At 35.0% G+C, this 17,433-nt stretch overlaps 1 protein-coding gene across 9 annotated transcripts in view; it reads right to left on the minus strand.

Annotated features, from left to right (window-relative positions):
• The window catches only part of CADPS2 (calcium dependent secretion activator 2), a 282,843-nt gene that overhangs the window by 85,165 nt on the left and 180,245 nt on the right, over positions 1-17,433 (minus strand). For all 9 annotated transcript variants that reach the window (XM_014877698.2, XM_014877697.2, XM_088165718.1 and 6 more), the window contains exons 10-13: positions 16,129-16,237; positions 14,766-14,969; positions 7,076-7,212; positions 3,275-3,462 (exon numbers count right to left, since the gene is read on the minus strand). In XM_014877698.2, the coding sequence (XP_014733184.1) occupies positions 3,275-3,462; positions 7,076-7,212; positions 14,766-14,969; positions 16,129-16,237 (638 nt within the window). The remainder of the gene's footprint in view (positions 1-3,274; positions 3,463-7,075; positions 7,213-14,765; positions 14,970-16,128; positions 16,238-17,433) is intronic.

Below are 17,433 nucleotides of genomic sequence, written 5' to 3' on the forward strand. Positions count from 1 at the left end.
CTAACTATATTGATGGGGACTATATAGAATATTTCATATGAATGACCATGTAATACTTCAAAAGAAAATCATTGTGATGAGAAGCCAAAGGAGATAGTACAGTAAATCCACATGGCATCAGAAGTACAGACAATGAAAGATGATTTTATTTACAGAAGAAAATAAAATAGTTGACTCAAACCCAAGGATGTATATTTGTTTAAACAGCACGGCTATTTTTTTAGTGAAATATTTTCCTTGTTGGCTATTTAGGAAGAGAATGTCTTAAGACTGTCATCTACAAAAACAGAAATATCTTTTCTACGTAAGCAGTTTGTTAGCCCAGTTGTAATGGACTAACAAATGGGAAAGGATAAGGACAAAAAGGCTTTGAATTTCTCAATCTAGGACTCAGCATATTGTGTTTGACCCTGAGTAAACATTGCTGTTCCCAAACCAGTGACACTGGCATAAGACACACGAAGTGATAAAATCTAGCAGAAGTTGCTGTCAATATCTTCATCTCAGGAAAGAAAAAAAGAAGCTGGGGACTGTTCTCTAGTCCTGAGATGAGGAGACAAGGTCTGCTGCATACAGCCTTCACTGGAGCTCAATTCAGGTCTCTTCTGTGCTCCAAATGTCCCTGGGAGCTCTATGACAACAAAACTTCTACACGTTTATTCCAGATGTTTTGAAATAAACCTAGGGTACTGTGTTGAAGTCTGCAAGATTACAGCATGAAACATGTTTCAAGTCCTAGGGTGCAGCAAAACAGCACAGGGGACACCTGAAGGCTCAAAAACATGTTGGAAGAATTTTGAAAACATATGAAGGGTGGAAAGAGCCAAAGCTCATTCAGATTGAGTTTCTCCTCACCAGAAATGAAGGTGAGAGACACTTGTATCTGATCGTTTGACTGATGTCACTAGATTGCCTGTTATCTTTAAATTAATACATAAAATAAATGGACAATATGAGCTACAGATACAGCTGCATTTCTACATGCTCCTCTACCACCTGACTTCAAGATCAATTTTGATGATCTTTCGCAGGCTAGGGGAGGGTCTAAGATCCCTCTGTGAAGCAAGGGTGACATATCAATTAAATACATCATGGCCAGAGCATAAAGCCCTTTGTTCTGTGGTCTTTCTGATTCCCAGCCTGACTTACAAAACAAAAATGCATAACGCTAGGGACCAGCCTAGAACTTTGGCCTGCCATGCATTGTCTGTGAAATTCTCTTTTACCTTTTACTATTTCTTAGTGCTGCGGTAAATGAATGAGTGGGTATATTATGTGCCCATATATCTGTGTCTGTCATTCTGAGTGAGTGTGTCTGCCTCTGTCCTTGACTTACTTTTTTTCTTTCTTCATGTTTCTTTTTTCTTCCTTTTTACAATATCTCAGTTCTAGTCAGACCCTCTCTGTTCAACACTTCTTTTATTCCTAAAACACTCATAATGCTATTCAGAGAATGTCTGTACTGTAGGAATAGACAGAATACAGAGTGCTTACCACTGTGTAAATGATGTGCTCCCTGAGATATTTTCATGCACTGCGTGCACGGTTGTCCTTCACTCAAATTATGAAATAAAAAGAAATGTATCTACCTTTCTTTGAATTCTTGAAATAAGTTTGAGCAATTATCACATATGTTTCTCTTCTTAGGTTGAAACCAATAATAAAAAGGCGAGAAACAACAAAGACTTAGACTCAATAGGAAATACGAATGTGTCAGGTTCTTGAGGAACTAAGAAGCATGCTTTTACAGAGAATAGGTTACCATATAAAAGCCAGATATCTCCTAACTTACTGGTATGAATGTTAAGATTCTTGACAGCATTTCAAGCACATTCAGAAACATTTCAATTTTGGATATTATTATCACATATTATATACTGTTAGTCTACGACTATGAAATCACTCAGGTCACAGATCCCCATCTCCAGATAAGGCTTTGTCTGAGCCAGTGAGGGAAACAATATCCTTCCTAAGGATTACCTCTTCTTCTCTGGCTCGAGGACAAGTAAAACAGCCTCTGTGGCTGACTGGTAGCAAAGCAACACAAGCATATCTTGGGCAGAAAATCTCTCTTCCAATCCTGATCAAGATTCAGTTTGGGGATTTACTGAGAGTAATTTCTTTTTGGGACTGTGATGTTTTCCCCTAGTGGCAGGATTGGATCAGTTCGGAGGATCTATTGGGTTTCTCCTTGCTATTTTTGAACTTGTTAAACATATTCCATACAGCAGTCTACAATTTCAGTGCACAAAATAGGTATAAATGCATGTTCTCCTATAATTTGATAGACTGCCTCCCCCACTTCCCACTCAAATATAAGGAAGACAAGGAGAAAGTTCATTGAATTGCCACTGTGACAGTGAGAGACCAGAGCATGTGCTCTGACATGAGGCTGAGGGAGTTGGGCTTGCTCAGCCTGGAGAATAGGAGGTGTTGAGGTGGACTGAATGACAGCCCTCTGGGTGTACTGGGTGGTAGACAAGAGGCAATAGATATAACTACACTTAAATTACACAGGTTCAAACAGGGTAAAGTCCTGACTGGACAAAGCCCTGAGCAACCTGGTCCTGACCTCGTAACTGATCTTGCTTCATGCAGGAGGTTTGCCTAGAGATCTCCTGCTGTCCCTCCTGACCTGAGCCATCCAATGATCTGATCTGCAATAGCTGCTCTCCAACAGCAGAGCTTGTCCTCTCACAGTCTGGAATAAGACATAGATGAAGCAGTGCTTATTTTAAAGAATGTGCAAAAATAGCAAAGCAACAACTTAATAAGTCTTTCACTTGCAAGTGGAATGAAGATATCATCCCAAGACAAACATTGTGGCCAAAAGCTCCTGAAGCAGTCTGTGGAAAGGATTCCAGAAGGGTCCTAGCTCTTCCTGGCTGGGGGGTTAACACCTAATCCCAATATATGTTATTTCTCTTTCTGATAGCAGACAGAAGAACTCAGTGTAGTATGATTAGTTGCCAAGCTACAGACTGCAGACAAAGAGTAAAAAATTCCCTTAAACTGCAAAATTGTTCAAAATGTTTACTGGAAACGCCACTTAGTACCGCAACATAAATGCGGAATGAAGAAGACTAGCTTTTTAACAGGATGAGTTCCTTTTATCTTGAAAACACATTGCATTAAGACAATACATGCTTAAAGATTCATGAACTTATTTCTGTTGTATGCAGTTCCTTAACTGGTGAATGCAAGATCCTATAAATACTTTTATTCAGACTATGCATTTAAATACTACGGATTAAAAAATACATAATTAAATTACCTGTTACCATGAACATGAGAAGCACAAAATGCAAAGCTGTAGTGGAGCAAGGTTGGATCAATGACAGAACCGTTTTCTGAATATTCAATCAGTTCATCAAGATAGCAGAGATGGCGGTGACAGCCTCTCACCCCGTAGCGAGCGCAGTATTCATCCAAAACGAAGACCTGACCTGGGCTAAACCAGCCCTGAAAGGCAAAAAAACCCACACAACATTTTGAGATTTGTTTTTCCACTCTGGGCTTTAAATCAGACAAAGAATAGAAACACAGATTTTTATGTCCATTGCATAAACTTTCTATATTAGAATGATCTCCATCTGACTAATGCTAACAGCTAGGAAGCTAGATCCTACAATAGCCCTCTTATTGAAAGGATTGCATATATCAGGAAACTATTTGCAGTTACGAGTAACTGCTACTATGAAATAGATTGTTTGCAAAAAACATGCCAATACATCCAAAGTCTAGTACAGACTAAGTTATATGTCAAAACCTAAAATAAACTAACACTTTAAAATTATTAATTTTGTTTTAGCAATCAATTGTAAGATACAAACTAGAATTTGGGAAATGCTGAGGGACAGTAACACAGACATTAAAATAGTTTCTGGATGGTCAGTTCTCTGTGGCTGCAACTTTAATATTCTGACCACAATTCAACCCTTTACCCATGTAGCATGCATGCACTTCTAACAGTTTTAAAACAACTTTTACTAATAAAGAGATGCAAAGCTAGGTAGTTTGTTAAAAGCCACTTGAGTAAGACGAGTAAGATTTGAGCTTAAATAATTATTAGATATTCTCAAGCTTACAGAGAGTTTTCTTAGTCAGTAATGATGAGAACAGCTTAACCCTGACACAGACATGCAAAGTACAGACTCCTTCACACCACAAAAACAGTTCTTGAGTGAATTCAGACTGTAAAAAATAAAATTGAGTCTCGATGCAGAAATATGATAAGAAGAAGCACAGTGAGCTTCCAAAAAGCAGCATGGAGAAAAAAATAAACCTTGGAAAACTACAACTACTGCACAGCTGTTCTGGAATGCTGTAAGTATTTATCTTTGTTCTTGTTTTATTGTGATATTTGCCTCTCATCATCTCCCATCATTCCAGCTCATCAAACGGTTAAGAGAGATCGAGAAATCCCTAAACTCAAATACACAAAAACTTGAATAAACAAAATGATTTTGCAGATTCATGAATTTATAACATCAACATAGCAGCTCAAGACCAGTATTTCCCTAATGCTTGTGAATACTTCTGCAAGATCAGATGCTTAGTATTTGTACAAAATATCAGTAAAAATACTATAGAAAAATACTTTAAAATATATTCAAATCAATTTTAAAAAATCTGTATTTTAACTTTACTAAAAGACTTGCTTGAGACAGGAATTCAAGCTGTGTTGCATCCTCCCCAAACCCTTCAATTTAACATATTATCTGCAAATAAGAAACAACTCAAAGGTATTTCATATTTAAAAAAAAATTTGCTGCTAATTAATTTCTTTGAAGTCAGAACAGCTGTTTCCAAAGAACACTTCGGTTTAGAACCCAGAATAGTACTCAGGATGATAATCATGTATTTGATCATATTGCAGTGCCTCATATAGCTTACACAGTGTTTGATAGTAAATATGGTATTCTATTGAAAGAAGAAAGAAAAGGGATTTTAACTGTATTTCTGCAATAGTAACCTAGCCCTAGATATAATCAACAGTGGTTATTGTGATGGATATTCTCACAATATGTTGTCATTGTCACTGATCTCTCCCTACGTTTTTATGGAAAACAATAAAATGTTGCCTATCATTGCCTAGCAGTACAACTGCAAACTATTAAAATTTATGCTCATTCTCATAAGATATAATTGTGACAAGAACACAAAATTTTAAAGAACTCGTTAATTTAATTAGTCTCTCTTAAAAGATCTGTTTGTGTGGTTGATTTTTTCATATAAATGTGTGATTTCCTGCCCTTGTTCAATCCCACGTCATGCCCAAGTCTCTCAAACACATAACAACTACATTCTATCCTATCCTATCCTATCCTATCCTATCCTATCCTATCCTATCCTATCCTATCCTATCCTGTATTGATATTAGATAATCAGATTATTTCTAATTTTATAATTGAAAAAGCCCCAAATCCTCCTCCTCAAAACTCCCCTCCCTATACCAAGAAGAATGTAGAATTGAAGAAATTGAGGTTATATAATAATTTAATAGAGAACTTCACATTATATTAATTCCTACGCTATTTAATTTTTTTTTACAAGTCATATGTGTGGTTACACTGTATTTGTTGAAATAAGGGATTAAGTGTCTCTAAAAATTTTTAGGAAATGAGCTTTTAGAGAAAAGAAAAATCACACTTATATGTCCATGTATCCTATTGTTACCTTGACATTCCCAATTTTTTTAAAATAAAAAAAACGTAGTTAAATATGCAATTAAAAAATTTATCACCCATTCCACTTATTAAAAGCTGAATTTACAAAAGAATGGTAAGACATACATCTGCTTTATGGTTGCTATAGCACTGTACATTTCAGTTAACCTCTTCTAAAAGTTCCTGATTTCAAGGTTATATTAAGTGTCTTACTATATTATTATTATTATAAAAAAAGAGTTTGACCCCAATGCACTGGTAGAAAGCTAACCATTTTCTCTTTGAGTGCCAATTACTTTGTACAGATGTACCTTCAGGCCTCTTTGATTCAGTGTGCAACCCACAGACAGAAAATGAGACCTTTAACTTTCCTATACATACGTATCTGTCAGTATTTTAAAAGGGAGGCAACTGTCATCAAATAGTACTTTCCCCCCCTTTTTAATAACTGCAAACAAACCTAAAAAATCCAATTATTATCTTTGTATTACAAGCCTAGTCAGAACAATTGAAAAAATAAGTAAAAATCCCCATTACCTTTTTTTGTTGATTTTGGGACATTAAAGTGAAAAAAAAAATTATGTGCTGTGAGGCACTTTAGATCTTTAGTGGGAGACCACTATTTCAGGCAGGATAGCAGGTGAAAAATAAAGCCTCAGGAAGTTATGAGGTCTGACCCACACAAACATATTTAATGAGTGTGCATAACCTGATGAATTTCCACAAGATTGTTGCTGGTTTTCTTCCCTAACGAAAATAAAACCTGAAACAGCCCCATCCTGAACTAGTTCACAAAGCATAGAACAGAAAATGATTGTATGAAAAGGAAACTGCAGCCAACATCTTACCTTTTATGATGGTAATGATGGTATTCTTTGAATGTGGAAAACATTTATTTTGATACAGAGATCACATTCTATTTGCTTTTAATAATTATACTCCTCTTTGTTACTTGCAGTACAGGTAATGTACTGTACATATTGCTTATGGGTTTGCCTCCCTTTTTTGATGTTTTTCCTTCACACTGGAGTGGAATGAAGAATTACAAGATAGGTGAAAATGTCTGAGATGAGGCAACTACATTTGGACTTTAAAATGCCTGTACAGGTGTCAATAAATCCTACCACAGGAGTTCTTGCCACTATCAAAACTTCCTGTTTTTATTCAAACCTCCCCAGAGGACACGATAAATTTCAGCTGATAAAATTGAAGACAGTTTGTGTCTCTTTGCTTTCTATTGAGTGGCACATCAGCGGCTTGCAAGTATGTAATTTTCAAATTTAAAACCAATCGATTGGACCCTTTATTCCACCTACAACTGCAGTTGTTGAATGAATGAGGAAGAAAGGACTACTTTGTAACAACTATTTCTCACTCCTTTATATCTGTCTTCCACCAGTACTCACCAAACAAGAATAGGAGTCATTCAATCTGTGATCCAAGGTCTGTCTCTGAAGCAGTCTAAAGAGGGAAGCATGGTCAAATTTGCAGGGATTAGCAGAAATAAACTCATCCATGCCATGTTTCTGGCCACGGTCTGTATCTGTTTTACAAAGAAAAAATGTGCAGAGCAATACATGTGAGTATGTGTTCAGACTTGCAAATACCAGAATATGCATGGCATATGAGTTTCAATACATAAGCTTTCTTGAAAGTATCTCTAAGAAATAACTCATATGGAGAGATACTTGCAGGCGAATTATTCTGGAATCTTGGTCTTTCAATCTGAAAACATTATTACTGAACTATTTTTCTATTATACCAATTTACAGAGTGGACTAGTGAAAATAAAAATTGCTACCCACTGACAGGTAAACCAAAATTTAGAAAGACTGCCAGAAAACACAACATAGCACATTAAAAAAATATTAAAGCATTATTTTTTTGGTGGGCTCTGCAAATGTTTCAATTTAAAAACAATGTTATGAAGTGGAAAAGAAAAATATTCTGTAATTTCTTGGTTTAGTATGGCTCTCTTTCTAATTTTAGCAAAATAACCACAAAAGAAAAAGAAAAAAACGAAAAGAATGCCAAACAGTTTTATGCATTTATTTCTTCAGAAAAGAAAGAGCATCTTTACTGCAGTTCAAAGTACCAATTAATAGAAATATTCATCATGGCTTGAAGCCTACTTCTCAAATGGCAAACTGGAGCAGAAATGAACACACTGGCTTGAGCTAGGTCATTTCCAGCCTTCTTTTTGTACTCGGCTTTTAATGAGACAAACCTTAATGTAGTAATGGCAAAGAGCTCCTTCAACCTTCCAGCAAAGTGTACTGAAAAAGGGAGTAGCATTTTTGTGTAAATACATTGAGAAAGCATACCATCCCAAATGGCACTTCAATCAAAGGCCCAAATTTATTGTTCTTCACAGATTGCATCTTTCAACGCCTTTAAACCCTGCGGGTTTATCAAAAGAGAAGCTCTAGTGATTGCTTTCATTAATGTTGTGTTTTGTCAAAGTCTTCAATGTGAATTATCTATCTAGTATGGACAGAAAAAGCCTTACAGTGCCCAAAAGGACTAGTTATGTATTAGCACATTAGCTGTCTTGGATTCTATAGACTGTACTGGGGTGAACAGTCCTATCAACTTAAAAATTGACTTTCCCTTTCAATAGGGTCTTAGCTCTTTGTTCCTTTAAATTCAAACCTAGGTCTTTTTATATTCGTTACCAGAAAAGTATAGATCTAAGTGTATCCTAAATGCAATTTTGAAAACCTGCATAGTAGAAATCTAAAATTTCTAAAGAAAGGAGACAAAAGTTTATTGATTAAACCCAATTATAGAGTCAGGTTCATAATAAAACTCAATATTGATCTGTGGGCATGATGCTAACATAATCAGTCACATTTAGAAATTTAGCCCCAGATCATATTGATCCATGTCAAGTCCAACTTTCAGCTGTATTTGTGGATGGGAGAATTATTTAATTCAAGCTGAAGGATCTGCAACATCAAATCCTAGTAAGATGCAGAAACTACTTCATATCATTTGGCTTTGCATTGTCAAAGCAAGAGTCACATCCATGTGACAGATTTCACCAAGGTGGATGTAGCAAATAAACAGAATGACAATATGTCGATGGTGTAAGGTATGAGACCATCATCCCAGAGAAGCAGCAGCATGTATTCTAAATGCTTGAAAGATTTGTAGCATATGTGATTACATAGATTAGCAATATTTCAATGAGCATTAGACTAGCCTATCATTAATGACAAGCTTAGCTCATATTTTTGGCATAGGTACAGGAAATGCTCTCTTTTAATTAGTGCAATTTAACTATATTTAAACACATTAATTCAAAGACAAACAACTGATATCAACACAACTACATTATCAAAAGTACTGAACAACATATGAAGTTATATATAGCTTCTAAAATGTCCAAACATAGATAAAACTATTTTCAAATCTGTTATATATAATATGCAAGTGACTGATTTCAGCATTTCTTATAAATATTCTTTCTTATAAGAATATCAGGTTTATCATATACTATAAACATTATTCATAGTAAGACATATGACAAAAAAGAAAAAGTACTATTTCTTTTTGCCATCATGTAGAAAATCATATAGAGCTGAATCATTCTTAAAATAACCTTTTGGTGTTTTCTCTGGTTAACCACACCAATATAAAAGATGGCCCTTTTTAAAGAGAGAAAGTGTAAGTACTGACAAGTAATTCAAGTATTTTGAAATCAGGAGATTGGATGCTGCAAATGAAACAGATCCAGCATACTGATACAGTATCCAGATGATCATAAGGAGTAAGGTGAACTATTGAACACAATACAGACTGTGAAAGCAGAATTTGCTATTACATCATTTGGGCAAAAGAAGCAAAAGTATCGATTTAAAAGTATAAACATTTGCTAGATTTAATTATAAAAGAAGGATCCATAACTAATCATCTTTTTGAGTGAATCAAGTAGTACAAATAACATTGTCAAATAGTATCAGAAGTTACCAAATATATTTAAGCAACAGAGAAACAACTAAAAACTTACCTTTGCCAGCTGTAGGCAAGCAGGAAATAACAAAAAAAGATCTAGTGTAATACATTATATTTTTGTTCATTGCTATGATGTACATACAAGATAACTGGTAAATATTTTGCAATAAAAAGGTATTTTAAAATATTTAAGACCTTGAGCCAAGATCATGAGGAATTCATAAATGGTATATGACTGTGACTAATAAAATTGCTCAAGATCCTACTTTTAAAAATTTTTAGAGTGATTGTGTTTTTAAAATTCTTACACAAATGAGCTTTAGTTGTCCTGTTCAAACAACATGCAAAAGGCATATAAGGTGCTATTGTCATATAGTTAAGAAAAAAAATACAAATCCATTTTTCTCTACATTTTCTTAATCTTGGAAAATATTGGGAAGGTATTTAGGGAGACCTTTGAAGCAGTAATATTTATCTTGCTTTTTCACAATTAGTTTTTCTTCCCTTCTTAATCAAATTTGTTGCTATGCTTTCCATGTTGCCTTTAACTCAAAATCATTGGCTGCTCTTTCCACGTTGCACTGCCTGTTTCAGGTAGTGTATTTCATCTTTTGGAAACTATCTGTTTTTTTATTTTTTATCAAGATAGGAGAAATAAATATATTTTCAAACAATGTTAAAAATTAACAAAAATTATTGCAGGAATTTAAGCACATTCTTTGGGTGCTTTTTTAGACAAAGATATTCATTTGGGCAATACAGCATTCTAAGTATGCCTTTTGCCATTTTTGCAAGAAACTTAAAATTTTAGTCCAGCTGCAAAGGCTATTAAAATCATCACATCCTCAGTGACTCAGCTCATACAGAGTTGACAGAATTAAGACTACCAAGAATTTCATATTTATGGCACATTCTCAAGTGGTTCTAGCATCCCTACACAACTTCTCTGCCAGAAGCAAAATAGACATTTCCTGCATCATCTACTCTGTGCTAGGGTGAACTACAGGTACTAGCCTTGCTGAGTGGTGACCTACTATTCCTTTTTGCGGCTCTCCGTAACATCTCTTCTTGATTTTAAGCATCTTGAAAGCAATTTGAACTAGCTCAGGCAAGCAGGAAAGAAGAGAAGGTAGAGGCAAGCAATCTAGTATTGTAGGGATTAAAAAGATTTAAAGACTAAAACTAGTAGGGTAAGAGCAATGACTCTGTTCCAGAAGGGGCTGGAACTGGTTGGAAAAGACAGTGGTAAGACATGCATTACATTCCTTCAAGTGCCACTCCAGACAAATGGTGACAGCTTACATTGGGAACATTTTGACTCCTGATCATTGACCAGGACTCCAAAGTGCTACACAGGCCAAAGAGACAATCTATGACCCCAGAACTTTATAATTTAGGTACCAGGCGATGAAATAACTTCTGCAGAGAAAGTGGCAGAGAATGAGAAAGCAGCTGGCCCATATGGCCTGACTGTCAGGCTGGGGATACCACACTGACTGATTGGCAGTATTTTGTTGAAGAGAAGATTTCAAGCGGATTGCATAGCTTTTACATGTTCCTGACTAGTACAGAGGAGAGCACACAGTAAGGTGACTTACTGGCTGCCTAAGGTGGTGGAGGCTGGTGTAAACATTTTCTTCCTAGAAGGGAGATAGGGATGGTTGGAGGCAAGCAGGAAATGGACATAAAGAGGAATGGGGAAACATGCAGGGAGGGTGGAGTTACTCCAGTCCTCCAAATTGCAAAAGGGGACATAAAGCTGCAAAACCTGCTGAGCATACTACGTCAAATGAAAAAATATATTTTACTTGTTTGTTTCTAAAAATGTAATTAATTGAAAGAAATTGTCTCTGAACTCATGAGGATGTAGGTTCAGAATGATGTTTGGCTTTGTATTTCTTCATTAAGACATGACAATCCCCTTGTGTTGCTTTTAACTCCTGTGTTATGAACAAGTGCTAACTCCTGTGTTATTAGCGGTGCTAAACACTCCAGTAGCTTTTTCAATTGTATGAATATATCTCCTAATACATTGCTCATTAAGAAAGGGATCACTTCCTGAACCTTTATGTGATTCAAATTAATCTATTTTTCCTCGGTGCTTTCCCTGAAACATTAATGTCCTTGGAAAACTTCTGGCTATTCTACAATCATGCATCCTTAAAGACTGTTCTTTCATTCAACATGCTTATGCAGAACAGTGGAAGTGAAGGTCAGTCTTCTTTTATCATTGCTGAAATTAGCCTGTCTTCACTTTTGTTTTGGAATCACCTAATACCACAAAACTTAAATACCAAGTTACTTAGAGACGAAAAAACTGACTAGTATACATTTTAGAAGTTGGACAGGTACTGCTGTAGTTTGATTCTCTTAAATACCACTTTCAGATACTTTTCATAACAATCGAGATAATTTCAGGATGAAAGAAGATATTTTATAAACACAATACAGAAAAACACTGAAACATTTCTCTTCAAGTTGATTTTTTTCTACATCCTGCAGTTTAAAGATATTTATTTTTCTCCAAGTTATTGAAAATTCTTTTTGAACATTTTATCAGGGTGAGTGGATTTTTCATCTAGAGGGTAAAGAAAATGGGGACAGACTTTCAAGGTTTGAAAGCCATTAACTGACATTTGTTTAACATAGCCCAAGCTGGTTTTCTGCTTTCTGTATGTGGAGATGGCATTGCATGATAACACTGCAGAAACTAAAACAATGTGATCTTCTATTGGCTGGAAATGATTAAATTATGCATTAATAGGAAAATAAAAATCATAAAAATAGCAATTGAAAAATTATCTGGTCAAAACTGTATTTCCTAATACTAAAAATGTACCATAGTAAAGAAGAAAAAAATGGACAATTAATTTAATATATTTGCCAGTTCTCAAGTATGTGGTGTTATAGCTTGATTAAAAATAAGACACTTAGCTTCATGCAGACATTTTTCTATGGGAAAAGAAAATTAACTTCTCGTGAACCTGAATCTATTTAAATGTGACAAAAGGCCAGCTATGGTCTTCTTATGAGTAAAACTATGCCTCAAGAAATTCAGTATATTTTTAAAGGAAATAGGACCCTTAGAAAATTACATAAGGTTATATCTGAAAACCTCAGTTCTTGAAGTTTCTTAAAAACTGAATAATTTGATTACGCCCATTTCTACCTCAAGTGCAAGAGACAGAATAAAAAAAATTTCCTTATGGAGAGAAAACTGGGGTATTACAGAAATCAGTCAAACAATGATTCTAAATATCACATTAAGCTAAATTCCACAAGTTACTCTATTGCAAAGAAATGTATGAATTATTATGTTATGAATTATTTTGTGAATTATTACAAAATATCAACATTGAAGTATACTAAACCCAAAGGAAAATAATAATTTAAACACAGATTTTTGATTTATATACAGTTCAGTCATATGATTTTGTGTAAGTAGATACATCAGCATGACAGAAAAATACATGATAGGCTTTTGAGCTTCCCTTAAAACATCTTCAAAATAATCCTTACTTTTTCTAAGGTTTCCACCTTAGAACTGTAGTCCCTCTAAAATAATGTCTAAAATAACATCAAAATAATAATTGCTGTTTAATTCTTTAACATTATCAGTAATTTTATTTCTGACAACACAATTTTAGTATATCCAAACTTGTGATTGTTTTATGTACCTTTTTCTTTCTATAATTTTCATTGCCCCGTGGTCAGAGTTTTCTAGTTGCTTTCACGTCCAGGTAAACACCAGGAGCAGAGTGTCCAAAATCAGGAGCAGGTCCTTGGCTACTGCTGTTAGTGGTCATCACTTCTTTTGTACTTTCTAACTGATGTACATGAAGTAGGGAAATAGGCAGGAACACAGTGAACTCCCACCACCCAGCACAAATCCAGGGAATTGGGAGGAGGTGAGCAGAAGCACTTCTTGGCTGTTGCCCCACTTTTGCTTTTGCAATGTTACTTCCATCTTACTTCACCTTAATGGCCCCATAATGAAAGATTACTTCACAAAGTGTTTCAGTTTAATTCCCTACCAAATTGTTTCAGAAGGAAAACAGATGTCAGAGCTTTGGTGAGATTAAACTTTCTTCAATGATCTTGACATTGAAAAGCTCAATGACATTGAGAGCTTCTCAGGATTTTAGATAAATATCACTAAGTTTAACAAGCACATTTTACTGTTTTCTAAAAGCAATATAAGATTACGGGATGAATAGAAGGTCATGAGACTGAGTGACAGCAGCACTGAGGGAGGAGAATGGGTTTGAGTCAACCTGCTACAGACTTCAGACAGTAAACCAACTCAAGTCTAAAACATATTTCCCTTCTATCACGACGCATTATGGCTATATGATAATGAAGAAGGATTATTGTATCATAATCATATGACGTTCCAGAAATTTGACAGCTACTATGAAAGAAAGGTCCTTGGATTGCACTCAGCCTCCATAACAAATCCAAAAAACCTAATATGTATGCTGCCTTTATACAGATATCTACATGACAGAATACTTTCAAAGAGATAATATGAAGATTTAAAATACATTTAATACATGCTATCTACCTTGATTTCTCTGAAACTATACTTTACTCAAAGAAAGGTGATGAAAGTTTAAACCTAAATAATTTTAAGAATTTTTTATATGTAATTTTATATTATACTATGCGCCAAAAGAAAATCCAGGAGCCCATCTATCACGTTTCAACTCACAATGTATTGTCTGCATAGCAATTTTTTGGTAACTAATACATACAATGTATGATAAATCTGACCTAAATCTATAAAAACTCTGAGAATAGATTGATGCTTTTCTATTCAACACTACACTGGCTGGCTAATGAAAAAAAGAATGCAAATCAAACACTGTCTCCATGGTAATATATGGGTCAATTGTAAGGAATATGAAGCTAATTGCTGTATTTTCATGGATTATAATAAAAATAATGGCCTGCAAGTCAGGATTTCCCTTGTTGTTAATAATAATCTGAGTTAAAGAGCTTCTGGCTGACAATGAACTGCTAGACACATTTGCCTAGTGAATAAGTTCTGCTTAATTAAACTTCATTGAGTGAGCTGCTAGATATTTTACCAGCTAAAACCAAAACCAAAGCCACAAAAGAAAAGAAAAGCCTACTTACAAAGTGGGGATATATCTGTGTTGGCATTGCCTCCTTTAAGATTCATCTTCTGAGCTTGACTTGCAGGAACAGGCTTGTAAGATTGACCTGTGGCTCTGTACATAGCTTGAACCCAGAGTATTCTATCCTGCTCATCGTCACTGGCAAATATCACAGTATCGCCTTCTTTAACAGCGTTGAAAAACATTCGTCCACCCTGAAGACCTGAAGCAGTAAATAAGAAGGTAATCTTGATAAATACAAGTTACTTCTAAATCACCCTCAATATTTATTACATTGTTGGTTTTACTCAGAGTATGTTTGTGTGTGGAGGGGTGTGCTAAAATATCTTATAGGTATTTATGACCTAGAAATAAGATAAATCTAGAGCTCTAAGGATCAAATGGTAATACATAGAGGTAACATAAGCAGAATAAATACAGAAATCACAGGATAAATATTTACATGACTTCACCTTAAATTCAGCTCCAACTTACTTCTTATTCATCTTCTCTCTGCCATATGTTATTTTGCATATTTTAACATATTCTTCTTCCTGGTATGATTTTATTAGCTGGAAATTCCTGTCAACTTTATCTCTTACTGAACAGAGACAGCTCCATATCTTTTATTAGTGCTGCTCTTCCTTAGTCCTTTTCTCATTCACTCAGTATTTTTTTTCTGAGAACACGTAATGAGAACAGGACACAACAGTCAACATGGCTGTACTAGAGACATCTTTATGACAGAATTGTTTCGATTTTCCAAACGCCTTCTGAGCATTGTTTGCCTTCTCAATTATTCTAAACATTGACACAGCATTTTTAAAATATCAATCTTTAATGTTTCAGAAGTCTCCTAATTTCATAACCCTCCACTCATAGGTAGAATTGTTTTTCTTTGCATGTGATTTCCCTCTTCCATTTTAATATTAACTTGTGGAGATTTTTCTTACATCTCCAAATTTATTTTGAGTACTATGAGTAGCTCGTCTTTCACAGGCATTATCATAATTTGTCTTATTTTCTAAATAGTTTATGAATATACTTCACAGTATATTGTCACATACCACCAGCATCAAAAAGAGAAAAGGGGAAAACTGACTAGAATTCACAACTTTTTCCTTGTATTATATGTGTATTATATGTTTCAGGAAACTTTAGTGTAAAGTTTATTCTTCATTAGTCTTACAAGCTTCTTTCTAAAAGCATGATTTTTCACACCAGAATATCCTAGTAGAATAATTGCCAAAGAATCTTGGGATTTTTTGCTGTCAAAGAACCTTGAGAATTTTTGCTGCTAGATCAAAACAAGCAAATTGAAATAGCTACTTTACACAAACATATTGTGCTTCACCATCCCACTTCAAAATCATGAAAAGTACCTGTGTGAGGAGCTGTGTAATCCACAGTGTATCCTTCCAGTTGCATCAGTTCCTGAGGCTCAGACTTCTTTTCTCTGTAACTGCACATTGCAAATGTGTATTGGCTAACCTGAATAAGAAAAGAGTTCTTAATTATTGAATCGCATTCCAGAACTGTATAACCAATGTACCATGGTTTAAATTAGCTTTCATTTGCACTGAATAAATAAATCCCCTTTTTCCCCCCTCCTTTTCCAGAAGTATTTACAGTGTAAAATTTCTCCTTCTTTACCTTTCTGCCAAAATGAAGGAACAGAAAACTCCAAACAAAATAACCCATAAATACTCTTCTCTGCAATTTCCTGACATACATTTTGGGTTGGTGCTTTACGAAGAAGTAGAGGGAAGACATTTAGATTCTGGTAGGGAAAACACTTAGTATTGTTGTACTGACCAAATTGCTCAGTATACTGTACGAGGAAAAAAAAACCTATATTCCAAGAAACTGAGAAAACAATAACTTTTATGTATAAAAGAAAGAGCTTGCAGAAGGAATGGCACAATTATCATGAAAGTGGAAAAAATGAACATATAATCTGGCCAATTCTAGCTAATGATGGCAAGCATCAGAACCTTCGGTTTGATTTTATAGTCTAACTTCTGTACCTTTTGCATCTGTGTTCTCACCCACCCCTGTACTGCTTGGGTCACCTGATAATGTACCGTGTAGGCCAAGCTGCTTGCAGCTGGCATGGACAACATTAGTTACTTGTCATCAAGTACAATTATCAAAAAACTTATAAAGCAGTAAGAAAAGAATGTGTCTCTAGGTGTATTTTGACTCTGTAGACAGAATAGAAAACTAAAAGAATAGGAGAGGAAAAGCTGACTGAAAAGATAAAGAATGATATAGAAAGAAATGTAGTATCTGGGAGGAGAAAAGCAATCACTGAAACAAAACTGAGGTGATCCCAGCTTTATATGAAGAGCTGGGAGGATTACAGAAGATGACCAGAAGAAAGAGCACGTGAATCTTTGAACACTTGAAACTAAAGGGAACTGAATGCATATGCACCTCTGAAACTCTCATCTCCAAGGACTGTAGGATATGTGGCCAACAGACTTGTGTTAAACTATCTGTAAAATTATGCTAGGATGTACAGGTAGGTAAGGAGCTCATCTGATATATAATGGGTCATTTTTATTTTAACTGCTGACTGCTCAGCTACCTTATCTAAATTTATTGTTTTAGCTACAACTCCAGGAATGACACTTTTTGAATTAAAATTTGGACAGCTGATTTCAGCTTCATTCATATATTTGCTG

Source organism: Sturnus vulgaris, chromosome 5 (genome assembly GCF_052056855.1).
Source record: "Sturnus vulgaris isolate bStuVul1 chromosome 5, bStuVul1.hap1, whole genome shotgun sequence".
Lineage (NCBI taxonomy): Eukaryota > Metazoa > Chordata > Aves > Passeriformes > Sturnidae > Sturnus > Sturnus vulgaris.